This window comes from Lutra lutra, chromosome 15 (assembly GCF_902655055.1).
Source record: "Lutra lutra chromosome 15, mLutLut1.2, whole genome shotgun sequence".
Taxonomy (NCBI): Eukaryota; Metazoa; Chordata; class Mammalia; order Carnivora; family Mustelidae; genus Lutra; species Lutra lutra.
The window spans coordinates 62,756,350-62,780,538 of record NC_062292.1 but is presented as its reverse complement, the minus strand read 5'-3'; the positions used below and the strand labels follow the sequence as shown (position 1 = coordinate 62,780,538).

General features: G+C 41.5%; 1 protein-coding gene across 1 annotated transcript in view; it reads right to left on the bottom strand.

Annotated features, from left to right (window-relative positions):
- The window catches only part of RGS5 (regulator of G protein signaling 5), a 49,619-nt gene extending 35,289 nt beyond the window's left edge, over positions 1-14,330 (bottom strand). Inside the window, exon 1 of the mRNA XM_047705131.1 lies at positions 14,187-14,330. Within this exon, the coding sequence (XP_047561087.1) occupies positions 14,187-14,230 (44 nt within the window). The 5' untranslated portion in view covers positions 14,231-14,330. The remainder of the gene's footprint in view (positions 1-14,186) is intronic.
- Positions 14,331-24,189: the final 9,859 nt, after the last annotated feature.

Below are 24,189 nucleotides of genomic sequence, written 5' to 3'. Positions count from 1 at the left end.
TTTCTTGGTCTCCCAGAGCATCTTGAAATTAACTCAGTACACTAAAGTTGCTATAACTCCTAAGGCACAGGTCTGCACTCCTTGAGCTTATATTCCAACTCTTACTTACCAGCTGAGTAACTTTGGGCAAGTTACTTAAATTCTGAGCCTCCATTTTTCTATGTAAAATGGTGATAATACAGTTTCTGCCTCATACATATGTTCTGAGGCTTAATAAATTAATGCATTGAAATGTTCAGAAGCACTTGAAGCAGAGTAAATATTCTGTAAGAGTTACCTCTTCTTATTTTTTAAAATAATTTTTATTTTGTTATGTTAGTCACCATACGGCACATCATTAATTTTTGGTGCAGTGTTCCATGATTCAGTGTTTGCATATAATACCCAGTGCTCCATGCAGTATGTGCCCTCCTTGATACCCATTGCTGGGCTCACCCATCCTCCCACCATCCTCCCCTCTAAAACCCTGTGTTTTTTTTTTTCATGTTTAATTTATTTATCTGTCAGAGAGAGAGAGAGAAAGTGCACAAGCAGAGGGAATGGCAGGCAGAGGGAGAATCAGGACTGAGCAAGAAGCCTGATGCAGGGCGCCTGGGTGGCTCAGTGGGTTAAGCCGCTGCCTTCGGCTCAGGTCATGATCTCGGAGTCCTGGGATCGAGCCCCACATCGGGCTCTCTGCTCAGCAGGGAGCCTGCTTCCTCCTCTCTCTCTGCCTGCCTCTCTGCCTGCTTGTGCTCTCTCTGTCACATAAATAAATAAATTCTTTAAAAAAAAAAAAAAAAAGAAGCCTGATGCAGGACTTGATCCCAGAACCTTGGGATCATGACCTGAGCCGAAGGCAGACACTTAACCAACTGAGCCACCCAGGCAACCCTAAAATCCTGTTTGATTCCTGGAGTCCATAATCTCTCATGGTTCGTCTCCCTCTCTGATTCCCCCCCTTCATTTTTCCCTTCCTTCTCCTAATGTCCTTCATGCTATTCCTTATGTTCCATAAATAAGTGAAACCATATGATAATTATCTTCATCTGTTTGACTTATTTCATTCAGCATAATTTCCTCCAGTTCCATCCATGCTGATGCAAATGTCAGGTATTCATCCTTTCTCATGGCTGAGTAATATTCCATCGTATATATGGACCACATCTTCTTTATCCATTTGTCTGTTAAAGGGCATCTTGGATCCTTCCATAGTTTGGCTATTGTGGACATTGCTGCTATGAACACTGGGGTGCATATGACCCTTCTTTTCACTACATCTGTATCTTTGGGGTAAATACCCAGTAGTGCAAGAGTTACCTGTTCTTATTATCCTTTAATTACATTTGCTCTACTATTTCTGGCACAGCATCTTGCCCACGAATGTTGGTTATTAAATGTTCATTAGGTGAATGGAACGGAATGGAATGAAATGGAACAGAACAGAATAGAGCATGTTCAACAGAGATCTGTTTGATTAACATGCAAGATCAGCTCCTTTCAGAAGGCCTCTCCATAGAATATTACAACTAATTCTGAGGGCACAGAGAAGGTACACTGCTGGAAAACACTCCTATGGAGAGACACAGAAAGCCAATCTGGAGATGCCTGTTGCTTCCCGGCGTGGCTCAGAGCTACATTCTAGTATCACCACTTTTGTGCTGCTATTTAAAAATGAAAAAAAAAAAAAAAGAGTATTGTTTTTCCCAGGCATTGGCTACTCCCTACCCATGGGTTCCTGTGGAAATGGAAATATTTCCCATGCTTTCAAGGCCTGTCTCTGACACATTCATCACTCAAGAGTAGGTTATTGGGGGTGATGAAAGAGGCCATGGGGGGACAAAGCAGACAGGATAGAAGCAGATTACTTCCCTTTGGCCTTCAATTCCCTGTTTTATTCAAAATATTGTTGGCAAGATTTCTGGACTTTTGGTAATTCAGTTTGGAAGCCAGATAATGAATAGTGGGAACATCATCCTCCAGTTGAGGAAGACAGAAATTTATGGTTTATTTTGAGTTCCCAAAGTGGAGGGGTCAGCAGCATTCCCACGACAGCTTCTCTTACACTGGTGTGACTCATAGCCTTTGAACATCTCCATGTCATTCTGCTCGAAATTATAAAGAAGAATTCATAGACCAAAAGTTTCTAGTAGTACACGGCCCCTACCTTATTTAAACTTATTTTATATATTATAAAAGAAGGACATAAAGTAGGCAATAAAGAGTATTGAAGAAGGAAGAAAGGAAAGAGAGGCAAAATAAAATCTGCAAGGACCTTACTCAACAGTAACATGTGCCCCATCACTTAGTAAAATCTATGGCTCCCAGAATGCAATTTGTCCTTTCACTGTGACTTTATGTAACAGATCCAAACTCATTATCTCAAATAATCAGAAATACTGCATTAATGTTTCTTTTTGCCAAATGATTAAAAGGGTTTGTTGAGCAAAATAATGACCTCAGTGTGAGAAAAAAAAGGACTATTTCTTGTCTGAAGCAATGGATTTGATTTCATACTATTTCTTCTCTCCCTCCGCCAAAATATTGTAACAACCCCTTATCATCCTCAAGATTTATATTTTCGAGAATTAACCAGTTACTGATTCATATGCATTTCCATGTTCATTCACTTATCAGACTTGAATAGAGGACCCCCATCTTTCAGGCACTGTACCAGAACGTATGGGAGTGTTTTACACAATTAAGAAGAAACTGTTCCCCCACCTCAAGTAGCTTTCATTTTACAAAGGAGGTACGTCTGCATAGTTTTACTGGGATACAGCTATGGTACAGTGGGCTACCCCCTAGATTTAAAAGTAGCACACTGGAACTCATGTACACCAAGTGAACCTCCTGACCGTGGGCCAAACATTTAAATTATCTGTGTTTCTGGGGCACCTGGGTGGCTCAATTGGTTAAGCGTCTGACTCTTCATTTCAGCTTGGGTCATGATCTCAGGGTCCTTGGATCGAGCCCCCATCAGGCTGTGCTCAGTGAGGAGTCGGTTTAGGATTCTCTGTCTCTCCTTCTTCCTCTGCCCCACCCTCTGCTTGCACACATAAATAAATAAAATATTTAAAAAATTATCCGTGCTTTTTCATTGGTGAAACAGGGATGTTAATAACATCTACCTTGCAGAATTAGGATAAGAATTAAATCAGGGGGGTGCCTGGGTGGCTCAGTGGGTGGAAGCCTCTGCCTTCGGCTCAGGTCGAGATCCCGGGGTCCTGGGATCGGGCCCCGCATCGGGCTCTCTGCTTGGCGGGGAGCCTGCCTCCCCCTCTCTCTGTGCCTGCCTTTCTGCCTACTTGTGATTTCTGTCTGTCAAATAAATAAGATCTTTAAAAAAAAAAAAGAAAAAGAATTAAATCAGGTACTGTCAAATACCCAACCCAAGTCGAATCTGAGGGAAGTGGGGGGAAAAGTGGTATGAACTAGAAGGAAGATGAAAAAAGTTCTGTGAGTGAGAGCTCAGAGGATGGAGGGCTAGCTTATCCCCAAGGGAGAAGCAGAGAAACTGTTTGATGTGTTCAGGATGTGTTTGATATGTTCATCAAACGTAGATGTTTGAGGATGGGTGCTTTGGCTGGAAAATTGTGTGACCACGGAGGACTAGGGAATTAGTCTGCACCCTGACATAGGTGTTTGCTTCCTGCATCTCTTCCAGCTCCCCAAAGATCCTTCCCAATGTTTAATACAGAAGTCCACATTTTCCTAAGACAATTTTCTAAAAATTCCCAAGAAGCTTTCAAAGTCTGTGAGTGTGATGCAGGGTCATGATCCTGGACACTTCTCTCCAGTATGCTATAGCGTTCCCTCACTTTCCTCCTAGGGAGTAATGCCGTCTGCCCTGTGGACCTCACACAGCAAGAACTGAAGAGTGGGGGCACCCTAAATTGTGTGGTTGCTGGGATAGGTTGGGAGCTTCTAAGTTAGAGATCTGGGCTCAGGATAGAAACAAAGACCAGAAACCAAGCAGATGGTCACCCAAGGTGCCACCAGAAAGATGCAAAAGTAGGAGTCGCTGGGCTGAGCACCCTCCTCTAGCCTGAAAGCAAGAGGGATTGGAGACAAATGCATGTGTAACTGTATGTCTTGCAAATCCAAGTCACAGCTCTTAAGAGACCATCAGATATAACACACAACAAGGGAAAAAAAAAAAAAAACAAAACAAAACCCTGAGGACCAGGGAGGTGCTAGGGACATGCCACAGAACATAGATGGGAAGAACAATGTCTTCTAAACGGCATAAACGATCCAGTTAAAGCCTTGAGACATGGCCTGCCTCTGAGAAATATTTACTCAGGATGTCAGAAAAACAATCTACAAGGCATTGAAACAGGCACAGATGAAGAAGGGAAGCTAGGAGGAGGACTTGTCTCATCTGGTTTTGGGTGCTTTACAGTTCCCTGTTCTAGCCCCATTCCGAGATTTGGCTGCAAAGTTTTTTTCCCCAGTTGAAGATGGTTAAGAAAAATCATGCACTAAGAGAAATCACGCATATCCCCCCAACTTACTGGTTTACTCACTACATCTAGTGCATAACCTTATTTAGTGCACATAACAATCCCATGAAGAAAGCATAAATATTACCCCTACCTTGCAAATGAGAAAACTGAGTTACAGAGAAGTTTGGGGATTTGCCCAAAATAATCTCATAAATTACAATGGTAGGAGTCAAACTCAATCTCATTTCAGCCCCTGGGCTCTTAACTGCTATGTAATGAGCCTGTCTTACGCTGTTCAGTTATTCTAATTGGCAGCTCTATGCAGCTGGTACGTAGTAATGGGGAAATTCTTTTTTTCCCTAAAGACTACAGTTTGTTTGGTAACCAAAACCTTTTGAAAGATGGTGTCTATGGAAGAATAAGTATTTTAAAAGTGAAGACACGCAAAATTCATAAATTAAAGTGGAAATAAAATAAATAAAATAAAGGTGGAAAATCAATCCGCAGATCTCGAATTAGTTCCAACTCAAACCAGCTAGGTGATCTTGGACAAGTCTTCCTAACAGGTCTGGACCTGTTTTCTCACCTGTGAAAGAAAGAATTTTATCTGGGGCCATGATCTTATTCTCAGTCTGTGATTCTGAGTTGGTGGTGTGAGAGAGGAGAGAGAAAGAAAAAAAAAATCACTCTCCCCTCAAGGAGCAGAATTCATCCATTCTAGGCATTTGACTTTACTGCGTGCATCTGAGAGGTCAAGATTGTGCGAGACACTAATTTCTAGACTGTCATAATCACTCGCTGTCTTAGTTCTTCTTGCCCTTTCCTTGCTCATAAGCCAGGATCCATTTAGTAAAATGTGTTCCATGAGAAGCTGATGAAAGTTCCATATTCCTTCCCTCACTGCAGGCCGGCCTCTGCCACTCATTTTGGCCTGATTACAAACCTCAGGGTGCTGTGTGGACCAGGAAGGGAGACAAAGGTTAAGCTATTCTTACTGAATCTGGAATATAAAAGTTAGAGGGCAATTAAAAAAAAAATCTAAAAGGCTTTTGAAACTTCAGCTGAGAATTTTGAGAAAATCCCAACTCACAGACGGTTTTTCCCTTGATGTTGCCAGCTGAAGGAGGAAGTGTGAATGTTAACCATGAGGGTAAGAGACATATTTGTCAGAGAAGGAAAAAAATCCCCATCGATCTACATCCATCTCTGTGAACAGCTTCACTTTCAGTTTATTTACAGGGATCTCTGATTTCAACAGATCTTTTCTTTCCATGTTATAAAAATATCCGGGGTGTGTGCACAGTGTATGGACATGCACGCAGGTTCAAGCGACATACATGTTTTTAGATTTGGGGATTCAGGAACAGATTCTGGTAGCTTGTCATTCAGAAAGCACCAGCACCAGACCTTAGACAATGGGTGCTTCCGAGAAAGTCTTGAGAATAACGTACACTGTTGACCTTGTCCCGAAGTTCACGGGTCATCCCGTCCTGCGACCTTGAACTCAGATATCTCTTGTAAACTATGACTTCAAATATGCTGCTAAACACAAGAAACTACTTTGCCAGCGGAACATCTTGATTCTTTCTAAATTTCCCGAATCCCCTCAGACAAGAGCCTAATCCAGAAACAGATGTTCTGCATAAGAAAATGTCAAAAAGTAGTAGCTTGACCAAAACAGCTCCACACACTCCACTACTGATAATAAGAACTTACACAGCGGAGCACTTTACATTTTTCAACTACTTTTCTGCATGCTGATTCTCCTCTGACTTTAAGAGGGTAGTTCCAATATCATTCTAGAATGTAGAGTTGTGAGGAGCTGAGTGAGATTTTTCCAGATGGGCTAGGTGTTGCTTGAGAAGTGTCTGGGGAAGCAGTCAGATAGGAGAAGGAAGAACATGTAAACTATAGACACGTGACCGTAGCCTCGTTTGCTCTTCATGGAGCCATTGTGATGATCGAACACCTACTGCCCAAAGTATTCAAAGATTGCCTGGGTGAACCCTTCAACCCTGGAACATTTCCTCTTTGAAGGAGAAACAGGGAGAGGCCAAGTTATTGTTATCTCCACATGGCAACGGAATAGAAGGCTTTGCGAAGAAATGCCCTGTCTGGACTTTCCAGGAGCACTCTGGTCAGAGTGAATCAACCCAGTAACATGCACTTGAGCGGGGTTGATGACACATGGGTCCTGTGAGTAGGTTGGCTACACCTTCAGATTTTCCAGGAAAGACACAGTTTCTAATGCCTGCAGCAGAGGCAAGCTCCATGTCCTCATGTAGGTGGAAGTTACAATCACGGTGCGCTATGTGCCTGGCATGGATCTATGCAGTCCCCACACTGCTTTGAGAATGCTGGGACTCCAGGATCTACTCAGGTGGTAGATGAAGACTGTTTAAATACATAAAGGACTAGAAATCTGATTCACCCTTCTCATTCCAGCCTCAAGGATAGAAACTCTTAAACTGCTACGGCGAAGGGTGAGTTTCATTCTGGGCAGCATTGGGAAGGGCGGGCATGAGTGGGCCACTCTTCCCATTGGAGAAAAAAGTGACCTAGTGTGAAAGCAGTCAATGGAACCCCATCCCCAAGGCCAGGCATGTCTGTGTCCTTACATTCCATTTCCCTGCCTGCCCTCCAGGAGCTTACACTCTTGAGATTAACTGTAAACAAAGTACAAAAATCACAGGCTGTTAGAATCCATGATCTTTGAACCTAAATTACCCTTGAATTTATAAGAAACTGAAAGCATCTTTTCCTTTCATGGAATTCACCAAAATTAGACTCACATTCCACTGCCCATAAATATGTATTTTTGACAAACTGAAAGTTTATTCTGAATGTATCACAACTATTTTTTTAAAGAAATATGGGGTTCTTAATTTAGTCCTTTGAGATCCAAAGTGGCTGGAAGAAAATTGCCCATTTTTAAGTGATTACTGCTTTCAAGCTACATCCAGAAGTTAGTTCCCTGGCCTTCCTGTGGTATTGGGATGAGATGCAAAATTCAAATAGAAGTACAATCTTTCCTCAAAATGCATGGCATCCAAATTAAGGGCAATAAAGTAGTGAGGCTGGAAGCAGGGGAGAGGATCATAGAATTGACTCGTCACCATTACAAGTATGGTTGATGAGGCCAGGAGAGGCACCTGATGGAGGACTCACCCTCTGCTACTTAGCAGAGGCCAAGGTTATAGCTCAGGACACCTGCTCTCCCCACCCAGGACCCTTCCCATGTGTTATAGCCTTTTACACTTGCATCTAAAAATTCTGTGTTCTACAGGGCGCCTGAGTGGCTCAGTAGGTTAAGCACCTGACTCTTGATTTCAGCTCAGGTCATGATCTCAGGGTCCTGAGATCAAGTCCTGTGTTGGGTTCCTAAGATTCTCTCTCTCTCCCTCTGCTTCTCCCCGACCCCATGCACATGTGTGCTTTCTCTTTCTCTTAAAAAAAAAACAAAAAAAAAGTAAAAATTCTGTGTTCTACAAATAATGGCAAGGAAAAGAGAAATAAAAGACAGGAGTCCTATTGACTAAGGAGAGATTTAAGGGTCTCTCAACTAATCCCAAAGTGTGAGCCTGGGTTTTATGTGTTCTCTGCACTGGGGTGGAGATTTGGGGCTGTCCTTGAGTCCTGGGGGGTGGGGTAGGTGGGATGTGGTGGGCAGGGTGACTGGACGTGAGCTAGCTCAGCAGGGGCTCCCCACCACCACCAGAAGTAAAGTAGCAGAGTAAGGATCTGCACCCCCAGCAGGCTTCCAGCCCCTGGCATGGTGCACAACCTTCAGTAGAGTAGAGAAGACCGGCAGGCTCTTTGAGAGGCTGTTCCTGGCAGTGAAGGGATATGAAAGTGTGGGAGAAAGGGAACTGGAGGCAAACCCCTCAGGTCAGCACTGTGTGTGAACAGTGCGCCCTGCCTCACCACACCTGCTGTCAAATCACTTCATAGTAAGATGAAGATGCTACTGACTCCCTACCAGGTAAAAGCAGTCTCTAGGTGTCCTTAAGGACATTTATAAGAAGTGCTTTTACATAACGGAGCCCAGTTAATTGTAGAAAGAGTGCTAGATCAATGGGTAGTGCTTATCTATTTAATAATAATAAAATTCAGTAATAACAATAAAAAAGCGTGACCTTGGTTTGATCCTGTTCAAACAATCCAACTGCAAAAAGGCCATTGAGGATATTGGAATGCTCACCGGATGTTTACTAATACTAAAGAATTATTCATTTTTAAGTATGATTTTGGTTTTTAATGTCTCTTAATGTTTAGTAAAAATTAACATCTATTAATGTTTTGGAAAAAGTTGGTATATTTTTAGAGGAGATACCTACTGAAAGAATGATGGCTGAAATAGTAAAAATACTGTACTATCTGACATATCCATCTTTATTATTTAAAAAGACAAGGTTATGATGAGGAAGGGTGAAAGTAAATAAGTTTTATCAAAGACCTTGGCACCTACTTGAGATTTAAATGATTTCCTGACTGCCCATTAAGAGGGAAAGAAGGATGGAAGGAAATTAATTCTTTAATAGGGGATACAGCATCTCTCCGAAACAAGAAAATATCCTCATTTACAAATGAGGAAATGAAGCTCAGAGAGTTTTAGTGATTTTCTCCAGTTCACACAGCTAGGGAGTAATAGAGGAAGAGTTATGAGTGCCCTGTTCTTTCTGCTCCACCTTCCTGCTGATGTTAAGGCAGGGGATAGACTGTGACCTTGCCTGGGTTTTCTTAAGTATTCCTAAAATGTGTAGTCTTAAGAGTTACTTCCTCAGGTAGTAGAAAACAGGCTTTCATTGTCTTTCTCCTCTGGGTGACTCAGCCTTTAAAATTTAGTGCAGGCTCAATGTTATCTGGGACCTGAATGGGGGCTTTAAAGGAAGAAAGAGATAGGAACCTGCTATCTTCTGGCCTCCAGCCATAGTCTGGTTCCTGTTACTAAGGATTGATCCGGACTGAACTAATTAAAGTTTAGTTCCTTTGCTTTCTGGCCAGCAGGACAGACAAAAGCCGTAACCGTGAGCCACAGAAACATTAGCCCTGTCCCTAGATATCAGCTGTTCCCGATTAGTGGCTTGTCTTTGCTAAAGAAGGAAAAAAATTAGATAATCTTTCAAGGATCTTTCCAAACTTAAGATTCTGGGACCCACAAGTATTGTGAATTGAGATCTGGTGTTTCAACATGGCCCAGACTGAACGGAAGACTAGGAAGAGACGCCTCTTCAGAACAGAGGATGAAATCCGCAGGAGAAGGTGGGACAGTGACTGCAGGAGACGGAGCCAAAGTGATGGTTCCAGGAGCTTCACCAAGAGCTCCAGGCCCACTTCCACCAGAAACAAAAGGACTCACCTGTTTAACAAGATTTTCCTAAGACCTCCCCTCCACCTTCCTCCCCCTCCCAACCTGACTCCTGCTCCCTGGGGAGGGAATCCCTCTTTGTTTCAGAACAGACTCTCTGTCCCCATTATAGCCTCTAATAGCCCTGCTGATATCCTTCCCTGACCCTTTGCAAGCAGAAGAAACACCAGGCCAAACTGGGAGCAACCCTGTCTTCTTCACTTGTTATAAGCTTATTTATGCATTCTTCTGACAAAATATTTATTAAGTGCCTACTATGTGCCAAGTACGGACTGTCTATTTAGTAAATAAATTCTTTAGGTGAAGGGGTGGGGGGGTGGGGAGAATATCTCTCCGCTGAGCAAATCTCTTCCATCTTCACAGAAAGGAGTGGATGGAATTGACAAGTCCCAAGGAAACAAGATACAGGATGCGCTGCAGGGAGGTTAACCGATTAGAAATTCAAAGTTCCCTCCTTGCTCGCCTCAGACAGATGATGCAGAGCGGATGAAGAGGTGCTAACACCACCAAGCTCACTGGGCCCTTTCCCTTCCTTGACTCTGCACAGGCTCCTTGGGGAGTTGGCCCCTTGGAATGCCTTCATCCTCCTGGCTCTTCTCCCATAGACCTGGCAAACTTTCCTTCCTGAGGCTTCATTCACAAGCCTGGGTTAAGTACCGTTTATTGTAATTTCTTGCAAAGTTTTCCTGACCACCAAAAGTTCTCTGGGCTCCCACCCCAACTCCTCCCACTCTTCTGCTTTTCTACACTCCATGCTTTTACTCCTTCACAGTAGATCTCAACACCGTGGACTCATTTCTTGCTAGCGGTCTCCCCAACAGGGCTTCCTGCAAGTTCCTTGAGAGCAGGGTCAGGGTCTTTCGTCTCTGTGCCTAAGGCAAGTATGGAGCTTTGAAAGGCAATCCAGAGAAATGATCAATATTGTCTCATCAATAAGAATCCAAGTCTTTCTGAGTGACTCACCACCCCTCAATTTTACTAAATAGTTCCTTTACTTTCTTAACATAATGAAATTTCATTGGAATATAGGTGATTATACTAGAAGACTCTCTATGAGCTACAGCAAGCTTTAAATTCATACTTATTCCCAGAAAGCACGATCCTAAAGTTAGCTAGAGTCACTGCCACTCTCTCTGTAGGCTTCTTTGATCATCTTTTACCTATTTTCACTGAGCTGTGACTTGTTCAAGTTCATTGCCACCTTTTTTCTCCACAGTTGGCCCAAGGATGTGTTCATACCTTTGAAAAAGCAGTATTTACTTAACCCTGCAGACCCAGGAACCTGGCCCATTCAGCAAGGTGCTTCCATGTGGCTTAACGACCTTAAACAATTAGTTGGTCAGTGGCCTTGCTTATTAGGTGACTTTCTACTCGAAATTACCCGCACGTAGACCTATATATAAATTGGAAGAGGAGAAAACAATGGAATGTCTAGTGAAAATAATAATAAATTAAAAAAACCCAGAATGTCCCCTTCCTCATTAACTTTCCACAGTTCCTGAAATTCCCAGCATTGCCACGAACTTGAGATGACCAGACGCTCCCATGTGAACTGTGGACTGAAAACATTTCACCACCAGCAGCTTTATAACCTTCAACAGAAATCAGAGCTACAGCAGACACCGACAGAGGTACAGGGCTTGTGACACTTCATTACTATCCCAGGGGAAACTCTCTGTCAGTAGCTAAGTTTTCATTCCTCTCTTATTCTCCTTTTTAGGTTAGCAGAGACCGTGAACTTGGTGACAGGACTTGTCAGCACTGAAAGAGAACAATTATATTAATCACCCTGACTGCCTTATATTATACTAACGACTTTTTTGGGAATCGTCACAATAACACTTTTTATTTTGGAATTTTTTGTCTTTTTTGGAAGAGCCATGTTTACCTTAAACTTAAACTTGTTCAGAGAAGTTTATTTCAGAGAACCTAGAAATAAAACGCATCTTCAGAAGAAGCCTAACATTCAAAGTTGAAGACTGTGGGTGAAAAATACAAACTTGAATTGACTCAGCTTTTTAATTTTTCCACTGACTGTCACATTGCCACCAACACAGCACTGGTTTCAATATGCCATGAGGCAGAAGTCTGGGGTGGTGGCCATTTGTTGCTCGTATGTTTGGATTACTGGTCTCTCCGAATATATAAAAATGTGTGAGGTCCACTTTGGGTTTTCATAAGCAATAGTCTTAAGATCTAAAGAAAGAAAGAACAGTTCCTATGATTATGTCAAAGTTGACTCTGGCTTAATGCTTCTCTACACATTGATGAAGGACTATTTTCTAGGACAGACTCTCCAGGCACATGGAGTAAATTTTGTTTTCTTGTAAATCCTCATTAGAATCCTAGAGTAGGTTGCTTCTGCCACCGCCATGATTTCAGCACAGGGCTGGGTTCTGGACGAGTTTTCATTAACTGACTCTTTTCTGCTCCTAAACTTTTAGGGAGAAATTCATTAGGATAAATTTCCCTTTAATTGCATCTCTTGCTAGCTGCTGATTTAAACTGTGTCTTAAACATATTTAAGCTACGGCAGTGTGGGAAAGAAGGTGAGAAGATAGTCAGTCCAACTCTCATTGATTAAATGAGAACATAGAATCCTGGAGAAGTGAAAGAAACTGCTCATGGGTCCAAATTTAGATAATGACCAAACTGAATCTGCTTCTTACTCCTTTACCAGTCCTCTTTCCACTACAATCAATCACAACATGTTAATCTGGTTTTTGTAAACTGAATTTTATGCCCAATGCAACTCTTTGGTAGAGCTTTCCATTATAGATTCCTTTTGTAAGCATATACGTTATCCTAATTTATGCTATATGACTCTTCAAACATCCTTATCTAAGTAAGCACTACGGTCCACCTCCGTTCCTCCTGTAGTGTAGAGAGAAGTGGAGAGAGGGCCACTGGCGAGGTGGGAAATGAGAGACAGAGAGAGCAGGGTTGGTAGGTTTGGATGCATTCGTTCAAGCACCATGCTTGAACAAACAGTATAGATAGATAGTCTAGATTTTTCTCTAGAAAAATCAGGATAGATAGTCTCAGATTTTTCCATGATTGTGCACTAACAGTTCCACAGTTCCACAATCCCATTTCTCCAAAACACTCCTCTCAGGTAGCATTGTAATTGGAACTAAGATTCTATTTGCAGTGGAAATAGAACATGAAAAAAATTAATAAGAAACTGAAATTGCAAGATTCTACCACCAGCCAGTAAATTAAAACTTCAGGCAATTGAGACAAAAAACTCCTTGGCCACCCTAAAGAATTTCACATGAGCACTAGTTGTATTGTGGTGCGTAAGATTTCACTGTGCACTGAAAGGTAACAAAAAGCAATTCAGTGTTATGGCTGATTGTGAATCAGGTATAGAACAGTAAGAGGAGTCAGACCTGAGCTTCTGAGAGGCAGGAAAGATCACAAACAGCCCACTGAACACAACCTTCTTAGGCAAACACTGCCAATGGCTTTAGGGATGGAGTTGGGTTGCACAAGGGTCACTTTATTTCCTTTAAATGGTGAAAACTCAAACCAAGTGTAATCAACTCCATTCTTAGGAAGTAAGATCCCCACTTCCCTGCATCAGTTAGGGTTGTTGGGTTGTTAGCCTGGATACTTTGGATTCCCTCCAGAATATCGTCCAGCTTAACGGATAACCAGAGAATCTCAAAGGTGTTTTCCCATGTATTTAGGAGAGTACTAGCCAGTAAATAACCTCTGTGTCCCAGGGGCTTTCTTCTCTCCAGGAATCCAGCTACTACCATCTAATGGGATCAAGACACTAAGAACAATGAAAAACCCCCTCTCCTCACTGCAAACTGGCCTCCCTCTCTCAGTCCACATGCATCAAGTAATAAAGGCCTGCATTTACACAGTTCTAGGCTGTGCCAGACTGTGTGCTAGGAGTTTAAGATCCAGTAATTCATTCAGTCCTAATAACCAGCCCCTGAGGTAGATGCTCCCAGCATCTCTGTTTCACAGAGAAGGAAACTGAAAGACAGAGAGAGTAAATAAATCACCCAACCCCACAAAATATAAGTAGTGGAGTCAGGATTCAAAGGCAGGCAATATGATGTTGGAATCCATGCTCTTAATCATGCACTCGTTGACCCTGACCAGGCACCCATGGCTTTGGTATCTCCCCGGAGGAAATGAGATCTGGATATGAAATGGTGCATGAGACAGCCCCTGTTGGATCTGCCTCCCACAGCTCAGGTCCTACAAGTGTCAGTGCTGTTGGCAGAGAGGAGACAAGCCCCACTCTACAATCACACACCTGTTTCAGAACAAACATCACCAGCTTTCTATCACCCCTGGGTATCCACCTCCCTGCCCCTCAGCAAAGATTCTGGTTATCTCTATCTCTTAAGCCAAAATAACTTGGTTCTCACCTTTCCAGGCATGAGTGGGGCAAAGCCGCAAGTCCTTTGCACATTTTGGCAAGTGGCTTAGCTCCTCAGTTTTGAGCACAAATTCGGAACAGCAGAGCGAGACTCTGAAAACTTCCCAAGTGTCTGGGACAGCCTCTCCCTCTGAGGAATATATAGAGGCTCTTTGCCAGCCCTCTCTGCTCCCTGGACCAATCCAGACCTTAGAGGAAATCACAGGCTGGGACGCAGCAGCAGCTGTGGGAGCTGCAGGCCAGACTCCTGTCTCTGCAGCCTTAGGCTTCCGTCTGCTCCGGAAGGATGCTCATTCTGCCGGGGCAGGGCTGGTCCCTCCTGCATGGGTCATTCATGTTTTAACGTGTAAACGTGAGCCAGCCACAGAGCAGCATGCCTTGGGCTGCCCCAGATCTGTCAAAATCATAGCCTGCTGGACGGCAAGAGCCCCAGAGATCAGTTAGCCCAACTGGGTGTCACAGTGCTGGAGGTGAGATTCAGAAAAGGCTGGGGGATTATGTGCTGAGTCCCACCCCCAGGCTCTCAGCGGGATGCTGGGAATTCAAGGAAAGGTACTGCCTGACCCCAAGACCCCCAAACATCCTATTAATACCATGCAAGTGAGTGATGGAGGCAGGCTCAAGACGTGTGAGTGCTTTCAAGGGCCACCAGAGAAGATTTGGGGGAGGAAATAAGCCCTGAGATGAGAGATGTAGGAGACAAAATACCCTGCGGCATTCTATCCACGAGTTGCCCCCAAGTTCCCCTAATTCCGTAATTGGTTTTGGGATTATTCTCTACTTTGATAATGACGTCAGATAATTCCTTGGACCCTGCCCCTGTCACCCATCCTTGGCCAGGCTTATCTTGCCTGCCTCTTCCACCTTCCCTGTCTTATATCACTCCAGGATTATTTCTACCAAAAATGACCTCATTTGCAGTTCATCCTATCAGGACCCAAGGGGTTAATAAATTAATATGTAAATGCGGATGCCTAAGGGGTAGGCATGAGTCCAAGCTAAAAATAAACAGCAACCACATCATCTGTAAGGAAAGCTCTAAATTTAGAACTAAAGATGATTCTCATAATGTTCCCCATTGTCTGAAATTGTTTTAAATTGTTGATTGGGGCCCGTCCCTGGCTTGCAAAGTCAATACAGTGTATTATGATCTGATGTTTTAAATTAAATAGATTATAATAGACATACAAGCAGGTGCACCACATGAAGAAAGTTAAATATTATTTTCTGAAACTTTTGCTTTCATGACCAATATGGGTGTGTGAACAAGGTCATTAGATTAACTGTATTTCTTACTATGATTTATAATCAAAGTGGTTTAAAGACCACAGCTCTCTACCATATATTTTATTTACAAGGAACCCTGTCATAGTCACCTTTGCAACCCCAGCACCGAGCACAAAGTCAGCACGTCGACACTTACAAACAGTGCTTGAGCTAAGTGCAATTGTCCAAGTTCTGCCATTTGCCAGCCACGTAAACACCAGCAAATCAGCTCATCTGAGTGACAGACACTCAGTGTTCATAGAATATGAACACCGGTGTTGACCACTGGGTCTCAAGTTAGGAAAGTAAAACTAGCCGAGGAGACTCCTTGGGCAAGAACCTAAATTACAGTTTGATATTTAAGGATCCTTGAGGAGAGAATAAAGTGAAAAAAAAAATTAATGTAAGGCAATGGAGGGTGATGTCTTGGCCAGGGCTGAAGGTTGAAGCATCAAAGCAGGTTTATGACCAATCTAGAAGTTTGTGTGATGCGTGAATGGATTATTAAAGAACCGAAACTATCTCAGCCTTACTAAAAGGTGTCTAGAAGCCAACATGTGTAAGATGTGAAATGCAATAGAAATAAATATGAATCCGGCATCTGTTTTGGTTTTAAAACCTTCATAAGGATGAAATAGCCTAAGAGCATGTAAAAGAGTCTGCTCATTGTCTGAGGCAGGGTTCTGCAGAGAAACATGGCCCGTATCTGCACATATGTAAGGAGAAATTTATTATAAAGAATCAGCTCATGCAGTCGTGGAAGCTGAGCAGTCCTGAGATCTGTGGTTGGCAAGTTGCGGGCCCAGGAGAGCCAATGGCACACGGTCCTACTGAGAAGCAGAACTGTGGTGCTGGTTCCAGTCTGAGTCCAAGGCTGAGGGCGAAAGAGGACCCAGGGCCCAGGGAAGACAGTCAGGCAGGAAGAGAGAGTGAGTCCTCCCTTCCTCAGCCTTTTTGTCCTTGTCTGGCCGTTACTGGATTGGATGAGCCACACACACCCTGGGGAGGAAGGGGTTGACACTTCTATGGGTTCAAAGGTTAATCTCATCCAAAACCACCCTCACAGACACACCCAGAATCCTGGTTCACCAAATACCTGGGCACGGAATTAACTATCACACTCAAGTAAAATAAACTTGACGTTCTTTCTAAAATAAATGGAACTATATTTTTTTTTCTCCTTGCCCTCCCAAACATCCCTCAAAATGATGGTAAATGTATGAAAAGTGTAGAAAGCTATAATAGCACAGAGAAAGGAAACACAGGGTGTAACGTTTGGAGTGGTTTCCATCTCTTTATAGAAGGTGGGAAGGCATGGTTGGGAGTGGTCACTCAAGAAGCAGCGGATAGACCTCAGAGAAGAACCCAGACAGGTGCCCACATATTTGCAGGAAGCTCGGGGCGCAGATTCCAAGATGCTCGATAGCACAGAGGCAGCAATTAGCTACGGAGCTGGCAGTAGTGGGGATTATTGAGGTTTTTGTCCAATGGAACGGTCTCCTGCCTACCCCACAGGACTGCTGTGATTTATTTCTAATACATTTTCTTAACTAAATCATGCATTGGTCCACTTCAGCATGGTTAACAACACATTTATTGGGATGCCTTTTATAGCCAATGATGGCACATTGTGGGGAGAACCTCCCATCCAGGGACATCTGGGACCATCTGTGGTCGATGGTGAACAGGCATCCACCCACTGTTGAATCTCTCCTAACACTTCCGAGTCCACCTTAAGGCCCACCAAGAGCACAGGCAATAAGTAAGGTGGAGTCTTCACCTTACACAGCACTAGATTTCTTTCTTTCTGATAATTTTTTAAAATTATGTACTAGTTTCATTTATACTTCTGTCACGCAGAAGTATATACTGTCAACAAGTTGTTATATCTGCTTCTACATTTTTTTAAAATAAAGAGGCAATACATAGAACTAAAATCCCTTTAAATGCCCATTCCTATTTCCATCCTTCTCCCATCTTCAGCACACACAATCCCTATTCAGATTTTGATATGTGGTTTTCATCCAGACTTTTAAAAAATCCTTCACCTATGCTGGGTTTGTAAATACTATATGATAATCATGTATATATGTTTTACTTATGTATATAGCAATATAATCCCCATCCTACTTCTTTATTCGGAATCATGAATTTTTTTAATTTTATTTATTTTTATTTTTTTTAATTGTGTTATGTTAGTCACCATACAATACATCATTAGTTTTTGATGTAGTGTTCCAAGATTCATTGCACAGCAAAGGAAACAGTCAACAAAACAGAGGCAGTGCACGGAATGGGAGAAGATATTTGCAAATGACACTACAGACAAAGGGCTGATATCTAAGATCTATAAGGAATTTCTCAAACTCAACACCCGAAAATCAGATAATCAGACCAAAAAAATGGGCTGAAAAAATGAAGACACTTCTCCAATGAAGATACACAAATGGCTAGCAGACACATGAAAAAATGTTCATCATCATTAGCCATCAGGGAAATTCAAATCAAAACCACATTGAGACACCACCTTACACCAGTTAGAATGGCCAAAATTAACAAGGCAAGAATCAACACATGTTGGAGAGGATGTGGAGAAAGGGAGGAATGCAAGTTGGTGCAGCCACTTTGGAAAACGGTGTGGAGATTCCTCAAAAAATTGAAAATAGAATTTTTTGCTTTTGGATTACCTTGATGCTTATAGAACATCTATGTTCCAGGGATTTTAAAAACACTTTCCATTCATTCCCATATTCATTTGTCAAAGTAAAACCATGAGATAAGTGCTTTAATATCATTTTTTTAAAGATTTCATTCATTCATTCATTCATCCATTCATTCATTCATAGATCCTGAGAGGCAGTTGGGGCAGAGGGAGAGGGAGAGAAAGAATCTCCAGCAGACTCTGCCAGGAGCCCAAAGTGGGGCTCAATCTCATGACTCTGAGATCATGACCTGAGTTGAAAGAAGAGTTGGACACTTAGCCAACTGAGCCACCCAGGCACCCCTCATGTCATTTTTTAAATGAGGGAACACTCTGATCTTTTATTTTTATTTTTATTTTAAGATTTTATTTATTTATTTGTCATAGAGAGAGAAGCGAGAGTGAGCACAGGCAGACAGAGTGGCAGGCAGAGGCAGAGGGAGAAACAAGCTCCCTGCCAAGCAAGGAGCCGGATGCGGGACTCGATCCCAGGATGCCGGGATCATGACCTGAGCCGAAGGCAGCTGCTCAACCAACTGAGCCACCCAGGCGTCCCAACACTCTGATCTTTTAAATGAAGATGAATTTGAGACGCCTGAGTGGCTCAGTCGGTTAAGTGTCTGCGTTTGGTTCAGGTCGTGATCCCAGGGTCCTGGGATGAAGTCCCACGTCCCTGGGATTGAGTCCCATATCGCACTCCCTGCTCAGTGAGGCGTCTGGTTCTCCCTTTCCCCCTGCCTGTGCTCTCTTTCTCTATGACAATAAATAAATAAAATCTTTAAAAAAAAAAATGTGTTCATCTCGGGGGCACCTGGGTGGCTCAGTTGGTTACGTGCCTGCTTCTTGGTTTTTGGCTCAGGTAATAATAATCCGAGGATTATGAGATCAAACCGCAGGTCAGGCTCGGCACTCAGTGGGCCTTCTGCTTGAGACTCTCCATCCCTCTCCCTCTGGCCCTCCCCCAGCTCACATGCTCTCTTTCTCTCCTCTCTATAAAATAAATAAATAAATCTTAAAAATAAAATAAAATGAAATAAAACGTTCCACTTGATCAGTCTTTTCAGAAGTTTATTCTATCTGCTAGCCTTTTCAAACTAATTTTTGTTAGTGGTGAGCTTATCTTTTGTTCTGTTTCTTACGTTATTGCTTTGTGTTTGTATCTTTACTATTTCCTATCTTCTATTATTTTAATGTTTATGCTTTTTTTCTAAATTTAAATTCAATTTAGTTAACATATAGTATATTATTAATTTCAATGGTAGAATTCAGTGTTTTGTCAGTTGCATATAATACCCAGTGCTCATTATATCACATGCCCTCCTTAATCTCCATCACCCAGTTACCCCATCCCCTCAGTTGCTCCCCTCCAGCCACCCTTAGTTTGTTTCCTAGAGTTCAGGGTCTCTTATGGTTTGTCTCCCTCTATGTTTTCAACTTACTTTTTCTTCCCTTCCCTATATTCATCTCCTTTGTTTCTTAAATTCCACATATGAATGAAATCATATGGTATTTGTCTTTCTATGACTGACTTATTTTGCTTAGCATAATACCCTCTAGTTCCATCCACGTTTTTGCAAAAGGCAAGACTTCATTCTTTTTGGTGGGTGAGTAATATTCCATCACGTATATGTATATATGTATATGTATATATGTATGTTGTGTGTATACACACACACACACACACACCACATCTTCTTTATCCATTCATCTGTTAATGGACATCTGTGCTCTTTCCATAGTTTGGTTCTTGTGGACATTGCTGCTACAGACTGTAGTGTTTATTCTATCATGTGAATTTTAAATATTGGTTTATAATTTAAACACTTGGCCAATGCATATTCAGTTTTTCTTCTACTTGAAGGCATAAACAGTCTTATTTTTAATGCTATTTCATCTGCACTGTATGTGTTGACATATTTTTTAGTCCAAGTATTTCATAATTTTTATTATAATGTCCTTTTAACCTATGATTACTAACAAAAGTGTGGGTTCTTAGTTTTTATATTTTACTTTCTAAAAGTATAATTTCTTTTTTTTTTAAAGATTTTATTTATTTATTTGACAGAGAGAAATCACAAGTAGGCAGAGAGGCAGGCAGAGAGAGAGAGAGAGGAGGAAGCAGGCTCCCCGCTGAGCAGAAAGCCCGATGTGGGGCCTGAACCCAGGACCTGGGATCATGACCTGAGCCGAAGGCAGGGGCTTAACCCACTGAGCCACCCAGGCGCCCCTAAAAGTATAATTTCTAAGGTAAATGTTTTTATTATGGATTTTAACTGCATTGCAGTTGAGAAAACGTGGACTTTGGTTTTAAATTCTGTTGAAATTTGTTGTATATTAGTTAATTTTTGGTAAATGTTCCTCATACACTTGGAAAAACGTATGTTCTTTTTGTTGGATGTATGCAAATTTATACACATCTTTATCTATCATAATTAAGCATTTTATTCACACCTTCTCCATGCTTACTCTTTATGTCTGTTTATCAGTTGCTGATGGAGATCTTTTAGTACTTCCCAATTTAACATGGATTTTTCAGTTTCTTCTAGTAATTGAGACATTATTTTCTTTGTATATTTTGAGATAATATTGTTAAATGCCTACAAGGCCATGATTACTCTACTTTTTTTTATTAAAAATCTGTTTATAATATCTGTCATTGTCTCTTTCATTCTTTTGCTCGACAATCTGTATTATTTGGTATTAACATTTCTACTTCATGTTTGTTTAGGTTAGTACTTAACTATGTTCACTATTTCTGGATCTTTATTACCTTTAAAAAAATTAAATAGCATTTTTCTATGTGTTTCAAATCTGATAATCTATGTCCCTTAATGATGTGTAAGTATAGTGTTTTTTTTCCCCATTTCCTATGATCAGTAATATATTTGGATGGGTTTTTGCAATCTTACTTTAATCCTGTGTAAACACTTTCCTTTTTTCTAACCTTCTGTTTGAGACAGTTTATTTATTCCTTTCTATTATGCTTTGCTCATTTGGTAGTTGTGTGTTCTTTTAATTTCCACCCATAGATTTTCAATATAAATGTAAATTAATTTTAACAGTCTAAACATTAGTATCTCTCTCCTCCCTCCAAATAAAAACCTTAGCTTGAGTATAATGCCTCCTTCTCTCCTGTTATTATATTATTTTCTAGATAAAGAAAAAACAAAGAAATACGAAGTTACTGTTTTTCTTTTTTGTTTTTTTTTTTGTGTTTTGTTCTTCTAATTCCTTATGGTTACTGGAAGTTTATCCTCATGTTTTTGTTCTTGTGTTGCTTTTGGGCTTTTTGTCTCCCAGTCTGTCAGTTTATTTTCCTTCTTGTTGTAGTAGTTTTTTCAGCAAAGATCTGTGGGAGCACACTTTACAAATGTTTGTATTCCTTTTTTTTTTTTTTTAAAGTGACTTGTTGTAGAATTTAGTCCTTTTGTGGAATTATTTCCTGTGGGAGTTTTTAACCGAGGGTCCTGGGTTTTAGAGGCTCTAGGATGGACAGTTTCTACATCATCTGCCTTGCCTGGCTATGCTGGATGCTCTGGTTTTAAACCAGGTCTTGTGTTGATGGAACATGGAGAATGGGATGGGGATGCATAGTTTAAATATGGATCATGCATATGGAAGATACACACTAGGATTTCTGGCCTGAGCTGGGAGGAAGCAGGAGTAAGCAGGGTATCCTTTGTTTCAGGCTTTGTCCCAGCTAGTTGATTGAGAGACTATTCTGAAGTCAGTTTCTTGAGATGTTGTGTGGGCAGAGCTCCGTTTTAAGACATTTGCTCATGAATGGGAGTCAATGAAGTTGAAGCAAGGAGTAAAGCCTATTCTTTCAAGAGGTTTGGGAGTGATTGGAAGGAGAGAAATGATATGTAACTTTAGCAGCACTAAGGATAAGAATCATCTTCAAAAGGATGAATGCAATATGAGCATGTCTACAAGGTGAATAGGGTGGACAGCTGATGTTTGGAAAGGAGGTAGATCTATCTGAGATGGAGTGGAAGGAAAATGAAAGTATGATTAATTTAGGAAAACATATGGTGAAGGGAACAGAAGATGAGTAAATCTTTGGTAGCCCCAATCTTCTCAATGAAGGAGGAGGTGAGGGTATAGGTGCTTTGGAAAGGTTCTCATTCACTCTCTCCATTTGGTTCATGGAAGATTTGCAACTGGAAACCCCATGTTTTGTTAAATTATTAAATATTTTGATGGATGGAATTATCTCTTAGGGATGGCCTCACTGTATCTGAACACCACTCAGCCACAGAACAAGATGATTCCCATGGAAATTCCGGGAGTCTCTTACTACATATGTTAAATCAGAAGGAGAATGAAGCTGGGTCCAGACTCCATGTTTTTTTTTTTTTTTTTTTTTTTTTTTTTTTTTTTTTTTTTTTTTGCCTCTAGAAGATGTTGAAAACAAGGAGTCCTACTCTGTCTCTAAAGGGCGTAGACAGCCAACATAATTCTGTGAGAGCTGCTTTTCTGGTATAATTACTCTAATGTAGTATTTATCTTCAAGGTCAGTAGTGGCTGTTAAAACGGCTGTCCTTTCCCTGGAGAACAGCATCCTCCCCAGACAAATAATTTCTGTTGGAAGAACATTCTGTAAGTCCATGTTCTCACTGCAAATATTATCCAACTTAGCACTGGAGGACATTTCAAAAACAAAGGGCTTTCTTGAACTTCCTGAGTCAAAATGTCTTGGTCTTCATTCCCTTTCCATGAAAAAGCAGGATCTTTTGGATAAAGGATAAGTCTTTCAATCTTTCATCTCCATCTTCCTCCAAGTGTTTTTTTTTTCCACTTTTTATTTTTGTTTTGTTTTGTTTTAGTTTTGGTTCCCACATCTGAAAAAGGGATTTCGATAGATGACCTCCAAGTTCTCTTCTGTTCCTAACATGCTGGGACCCGGAATCTGGGAATTAAAGCCATTTGTGCCTTAGATCCCCAGCAGGGGTTCAGTGCCTTGAGGCCAAATGGGGAACATGTATGTCTTTGGCTTCCCCAAAGCATGAAGGATAGATTGTTTGTATCAGTAAGTACCTGTGACTGAAAATATAAAATGAGTTATTTAAATAAATGGCAATATCTCCAAATATTACAGCATTGACTGGGGCTAGCACCTTCATGAGGATTAGAAAAGAGAGGCCATTCCAGGTGGCAGAAATACCTAACTTCATGGCTTCATCAGTGCAGCCCTCGCTTAGTTTCCCAGCCTCCTTTCTTGGCTGTGTGCTCTTGTGCAGTGTGCAACACAAACAGCTGTACTAGGCAACCTTTCTGCTGCTCTACATCACTTGACCTTCTGTGAAGCCTGAGCAGCAAGTCCTCATAGCTCATCCAAAGGTCTGCATGTAACCTGAGGGGACAGCTGTCCTGGGAACCAATACTCTACCAAAATAAGCACCCAGAACACAGCCACAAAATCCACATCTCCTCATCTTAGATCCTATTAGGGATCAACATTGTGATGTTTCACATCCTTATTGACCTCAGGCACCTCCAGAAGTAAATCCTCCCCTGTTCACCAACTATTAACCTCCTATTACTTGGATCTTTTCTGGCTCACGTTCATATTGCTGGACCTTCTGTCACACTTCTTAAATTAACTTACTTTCTTTATCTTTAGCTTCCTCTCTTATCATTCTCACCACTTCCTGGACTTAACTGAAATTGAACTGCTCCTCAGATTAGAGGGGTTTTTTTTGTTCCTTCACATCCTGTGGATTTCAGGATTAGGAGGTAATTTAGTTTTTCCCTTGCTATACATCATCACTTCACAGACCTCCTGGTCATCACAAGATGTGCTTATCCTCTAAGATTGGTGCCCCTTAAATAGAACACACAGGAGACCCATGAGCAGACCCATGCGTTTATTTGGAACAGCAATATGCACAGCTTTTTAAAAAAATTAAAATTAAAGTCCCCTTGCAGTTAAGATTAGCCAAGTCACAGGGTTTTATCTAATCAGGGTGGAAGCAGAAATCACTGGATAGAATTTGCAGGAACTCACTGGAAAAGGATGCCC